At 43.7% G+C, this 6,058-nt stretch overlaps 1 protein-coding gene across 1 annotated transcript; it reads left to right on the top strand.

The window, feature by feature from the left end:
- The first annotated feature begins 433 nt into the window (after nucleotides 1–433).
- Nucleotides 434–4,487, top strand: LOC122229325. Its single transcript, XM_042954371.1, has 3 exons — nucleotides 434–600; nucleotides 3,637–3,877; nucleotides 4,239–4,487. Exons 1-3 carry the CDS (start codon nucleotides 434–436, stop codon nucleotides 4,485–4,487), a joined length of 657 nt encoding a protein of 218 aa, XP_042810305.1.
- The last annotated feature ends 1,571 nt before the right edge of the window (nucleotides 4,488–6,058 follow it).

Raw genomic sequence — 6,058 nt, 5'->3', positions numbered from 1 at the left:
GGAAGAACACACAGGCGGTCCATGGCTGTGCTGAGGGCTGAAACTCTGGCTGGAGCAGACAGACATTCTGCCTCTCTTGGCAATGCTGCTGTTCTCATCTGAAAAATGAATGAAACACTCATGCCCCTGGTCAGTTTTCCTTCCGTTGTTAAGGAAATCATTTCCAATGCTCCAAGAGTTTGCAAATCCACACTTTCACAGGCAGCTCTTGTTAAACTCTTTCATTGTGAGTCTCTCAAACTTCCTCTTCTATCTTCATAATCCAGACAGCTTTACTTTTGAGGTTTAATACATGGGCTGCCGCTGCCGTTGTTGTTTTTTTTTTTCCCAGATGCTGGAAGAAAATGTTACAAATGGGTAATTGAAGTCCTCAGAAAGTAGCTTAGAATGGGGTCAGACAAAAATGCCCACCAGTCTCATCAGCTGCTCACCCATGCCGAGGGTTGTGACTCACACAGAGGACTTGCCCTCCCAGTGGCCATCTGTGCATCTGTGCGATGGCAAGCTCAAACATTCCTGCTGCCACACTTCCTACACCACTATTTGCAGACTGAGTCCCCTTTGTGCATCCTTTACACAGTATGGGCTCTGTCGAAAGCTGTATGAGGCACACAAGGTCTAAACAAGGGTGGGGACAACCCTGGGGCTTGCAAAGTCTGCAGAAAACCAGGCAAAGTAAGGGAGGTGAAGAACATAGACAAAAGGCTGGAATGTGTCATTAGGAAAAGGCCCGGTTCCATCAACTTAAAACAGTTTTGTTTCAGGTTATTATTCAGTGCAAGACACTGAAGAGAAAGAGCTAAGAGGCAGAAATTGAATTTCAACTCCCTTTCATTTCTCCGTGATTGTCATCTCTTAAATGTTCCCATTTATTTCTTGCATGAGTCTCTTGTGCTGGACTTATCACAGCTCTCAAGTAGGAATTGGTCCTTAGCTGTTCATCGTATGTGGGGTTTTTCTCTTCTAGTTAGACTCCAAGCTATTCTCCATAAGGCCAACAGCTTTGTGATTCCCATAGGTCTCCCGCCATAGAGTAGGGCACCCAGCATGTGCTTAATAAATATTTAATAAGCATGTCCTACTGGGTCAGCATCACAGTCTCACTTTGTGCTAAAGCCAGATCATGCCACGATGGCCCTCATTTTATTCATGAGAAGGCAAAAGAGACAAAGAAAAATGATCATCTAAGGTTTACACACAGTGAATGACAGAACTGGACCTCAATCCCAGGTCTTTTGAGACTAAATTCAGCCTTATCTGGCTATCTGTTATAGAAAATATAGAAAATATTATGCTAAAGGCCTTCAGGCTAAAGTCGGTGAAAGGCGAAGCGGTATGAGTTCTTTGCTTGAGGGGTCTTACACTTTTCATGTCAATTTTTTTAGGAGGACATTTTAATTGATATATACTTAGCTTAAACCATGAGTTTCATAAACATCCTCATACATTTATGTAATGATAAAACTATGATTTCTTTTCTAGCAGCTCAATCATAATCACTTGATCAGAATAAAAACAGATTCCTTTTTTGCTGAACAACTAAAAGTAAAATGTAAATTAATGCCTGGTGAATGAGATCTCTCTCTCTATGAGGTAAGATCTTGTTCTGACTAATATCGGCTCAACATGGAGTTTGAAAGTCTCAGAAACGTGCATCTTGATGCTCAAAGATTATCCCATCAGAGGAACATCATTCAAGCATTCATTAAGTGCCTACTGGGTGCATAGCATGGTTCTAACTGGCCTTCTAATTTTGCCATTAACTAGTTGTAGGATCTCAGGTACGTATGAAAGGACTCGACATTTTTTGAATGTCACTCATGTGTCAGGAACCTTGAAATACATATTACATATGTTATTTCATGTAGTCCTCGTGCACTCTTATGATTTACAAATGGGGACTCTGAGGAGGAGAGAAATCATGGATCTTCAAAATCACACAGCTAGTAAATGGCAAAACTGGGATTTGACCCAGATGCTAGTGACTCTAAAGGCCATTCCTTTCCTGTTCTACCTGAGCTGTTCAATCCTAGGTCACATGAATATTACCTAAGGAGTTTTTATGTAATACGAATGCCCACTTCAGACAATGACATCAGAATATCTGGGGGTGGTACTTGGAGTTTTAAAAGCCTCCTTAGATGATTATAATATGAAACCAGGGTTAAGAATTACTGTGCCAGGTGTTCTGTGCTTCAGTTTCTTCAACTGTAAAATGAGGAGTTTAGACAGACATCTCTAAGATCCTTTCTACTTCTGTAGCCACCAGAACTGGGATGACAATGATATGGGGACAGTTGCCCCTTGAGAAGCCCCAATTTGTACTTGGAGTAAGCAGTTATCACCCATACTGGATAGTCTCCTGACTCTCTAGTTAAGTGTAGGCTCTGACTGAAGCTGGCTGAACATCCACAGATAAGACTCCCTAAAGCATACAATTATTTCATATATTTATGAACAAGGCCCTAAAGCTCAAGAAACATTCCCCATGCCATCCTTCTCTCTCTCTGTCTTCTTTTCAAGTATCAATCATAGTTATTTGGTGAAATTCCTATTGCTCAAAGCTGCTGTAGTGCTACCACTAAATATCACATCAAAAAGTCTTTTGAAAATGTTCATAGCCTTAAACCCAAAATTCCTCTTATAGAAATCGACACTAAGGAGGTAAACAGAAAGCAGAAAAACCTTTATGAAGAAAGCTGTTCAGGACACCTGGCTGGCTTAGTTGGTTACGCCTCTGACTCTTGACTTCTGCTCAGGTCATGATCGCATGGTTAGTGGGCTCCAGCCCAGAGTCGAACTCTGAGCTGAGGGCATGGAGCCTGCTTGGGATTCTCTCTTTCCCTCTCTCTCTCTGCCCCTTCCCCATTCGTGTGTGTGTGTGTGTGTGTGTGTGTGTGTGTGTGCACGCGCTCTCTCAAAAATAAACATTTTTAAAAAATGAAAGATGTTCATTGCAGTATTGTTTATTACAGTGGAAAACTGGAAACCACTATCTAACAATAGGGAAATGATTTAGTAAAATATGATATAGCCTACTAAGGGAAGAAATGGCCATTACAAATAACATTTACATATAGACTTTTAAGTGATGTGGGAAAATATTAACGCTTATGTTATAATGTTGAATGAAAAATATAGGGTTTAAATTACATAAAGTTAATCTATTAGTAAAATTGCATAGAGTTAATGTCCAGTATGCAGTTACTTTTGTACATTGAAAAAAGGCGAAAAATACTATACAATGCAAAGGTTAAAATATCTGAAACTGTTTTCACCATTAACCCAATTCTAAATGTTTGATGAATGGAACAGTGGTTCTGCGGTAGGCCCTGTCCAGAAAAACTTTAAATCTGGCCCTCGGCCTCCCAGACTGTGTAGAGCAAGGACTTACAAACAGCAGAGCAGGAACATGAAACCACAGGTCAAGTGATTCCTTTAGGCGTGGGAAGCAAAGGTACATTTATAGAGTCAGTATAAGGAAAAAGAAACTAAGAACACCAAAAGGCCAAAATCAACTCTCCTTTAATCTAGAAAACCATCAAGAAGGAAATGCGATTCACGAGAGAGTTAAGTCTGTGAGGGAGTGGCCAACGTGGCCATTTTCGCAGTATTTTCGGACTCCCTGTTTCGCAGGCCCGGAGCACGTGCTCAAGGCGAGCACGCGCATCACGCGGAGGCGGGGAACGAGCCTGAGACGGGCAGCGTGCCCTGCGTGGTGTCATGGCGGCGGCAGTGCGGCCCGGAGCCTCTCTGCCTCTTGCTGCTGCGGAGCCAGGGCCATCGCAGGAGAGCGGGAGGCCCACGGCCATCGCTCAGGACGAGGCCGTCCAGCGTCGGCCGGCTGCCTGCGGTTCGGGGTCACCAGACTGCCAAGGTAGGGACCCACGGCGCTTCCAGGAACGGGAGACCCAAAACCGAGCTGGGGCGGAGGGCGGGGCTCGGCAGCTTCAGGCCGCAGCCTTGTGCTGCCCTCTCTTCGTCCCGGAAGCCACAGGTAGGCGCACAGCACAGGGGATCACAGGGGTCTGGGTCCTCCCCCAGGGCCGAGGACACCCGTGCCACGTGGTTCGCCATGGCGGCCTTCCGCGTCCCGGCCGCGGCCGGACGAGCTTTCCCGTCCCTGAAAGGTGCAGGCGGTGTAGCTGAGGCTGGTGGGCCCGTGTGTCTGTGCTCCTGTGCCTCGATGTTTGGTTTGTCCTGTCTTAGAAAACTGAACCTTGTGTTTTCGCAAACAGCAGGTGTTTGCTCAGCAACCCGAGCAACATCTGAGGATTGCAGGTCGGGCTCCAGGCTTGTGGTCGGTGCGGTGTGGAAGGCCTCACATTCCAGAGGAGAGCTGGCCCCGGAGGCACCAGGGGATGCCGGCCACTTGGGCTGAACCTCAGGGCCCTGTCCTCAACTCTGAGGGTTCCTTAAGCTTCCTTAGGCTAAATTTTATAATGAAGGGTGTCCTAGGCCACAATTCACTGACTAGTAAATTTTGACCATCCTAAACCCCTCTTTACCCTTAAAAAGCTAATGTTTTTATAGATAATGATAATAAATTTAAGAAGATTGGTAAATCTGTTGTTTTTACATTTGTGTCATCCTGATTCTTTTAAGTCCAGAACAGGTCCCCCTTTTGCTATTAAGAATTGAAAGCAAGCCATTTCAGCTTTTCTTTGAAATACAACTTAGTCCATACCTGAGGTTTTGTTTTTCTAGATTTGAAAATCTATTTGGAATTTGCACAAATGCCTTTCCCCTCAACACCTTTTGTCCAAAGAGAAGCACAAAATTGTACTACTTCTCTTTGCTTCCACAGACCTCATTTCACATTATCTTACATACACACCAAATTGTTCACTGTTAAACATGCTCTTATTAAGTAGCTACTCAGCCGTGCTCTCAGATGATGTTTATCTTTGCATTTAAAAGGGGGTTGGATGTTACCAAAATGATCAGCAATTGTAATATGTAAAGTACTTTGCAATTCTCTAAACTTTCCCTCCTCTAGACTCACACTGTTCTCTTCCTGGAGTAGATTCCTCTGGTACCCAGAGATGCTTTCTCAGACAATTTAACATTGTGTCCCTAAACTTTTATCCAGTGTCGTTTTAAGAAATGATCAGGTGAAGCACAACTTTAAAATCTCTGTAAAATTGCCATAGACGTTCATTATGTTGCCTAATGTAAGAAACCCTTGCCGATAATTTTCACTTGGACTTTAGTACTAGGATAAAGTTTTGCTAAGCTTTCTTTTATGAATTAATGAAAGCCACGAATGCACTGTACAGTACTTTTTGCTTTCACTACCAGGAGTCTCAGAACTTCATTTTCTGCTTGGTTTCAAGAATCTCTTCTAGCTTAGGCTTTCTGGATTAGTTCCCATTCTGTATCCCCTTTTTCCCCAACCACTACCAGGTTTTTCTTTCTCTGATTTACTTATCCCATCTTTGTTTGAGTTACCTGTAACTTCTTTAATGATTCCCCTCAAAACTTCTCAGAAGTCAGAGGATATAAAAATTATTGTAGATTGCCTCAGAATGTTCTTTCGATCTGCCTTAAGCAGCATATGCAGTCATTTTTAGTTTTGGCATCTGTTTGGGTGACACTCACTTGCAAAGCTCCCAAAGGCCCACCCAGAATTGTGTACAGTCCCAGCGAGCTAGGCTCTGTCCCTTCCCTCCCCTTGAGAAAGCTTATCTAGTTGAATGTATTACTGCTTAGTGAGTCACAAGCTTCAATACTTTTTTTATTAGTAACAACTGACTGGAAGCACACCTTGCAGCTGTGGGTGCCCCACCCAGCACCCCGACCCTTGGTGCAATGCAGCTGCTCTGGGATATGCTGGGACGCCACAGCTCATAAATCATTACTTATTTCCCCTCAAGTAGTAGCACAGATTTCCTCAATTTCCAGTGTCATGAGTGTGCAACTCATTGTTCGGCAAAGCCTAACATCTGTGCTTCCTTCCATACAGCAGGAAAACTTCTCATTCCTCCCCCCCCCCCCCATATTTATTTGTTTAGTCAATTGTGAGGAAAGTCGTACTTGTAAAGTCACTCAAGGAACA

Source organism: Panthera leo, chromosome C2, assembly GCF_018350215.1.
Source record: "Panthera leo isolate Ple1 chromosome C2, P.leo_Ple1_pat1.1, whole genome shotgun sequence".
In the NCBI taxonomy this organism is placed as follows: domain Eukaryota; kingdom Metazoa; phylum Chordata; class Mammalia; order Carnivora; family Felidae; genus Panthera; species Panthera leo.
Note: the sequence above shows the minus strand (reverse complement) of the source record. Positions and strands in the feature narration are given on the sequence as shown.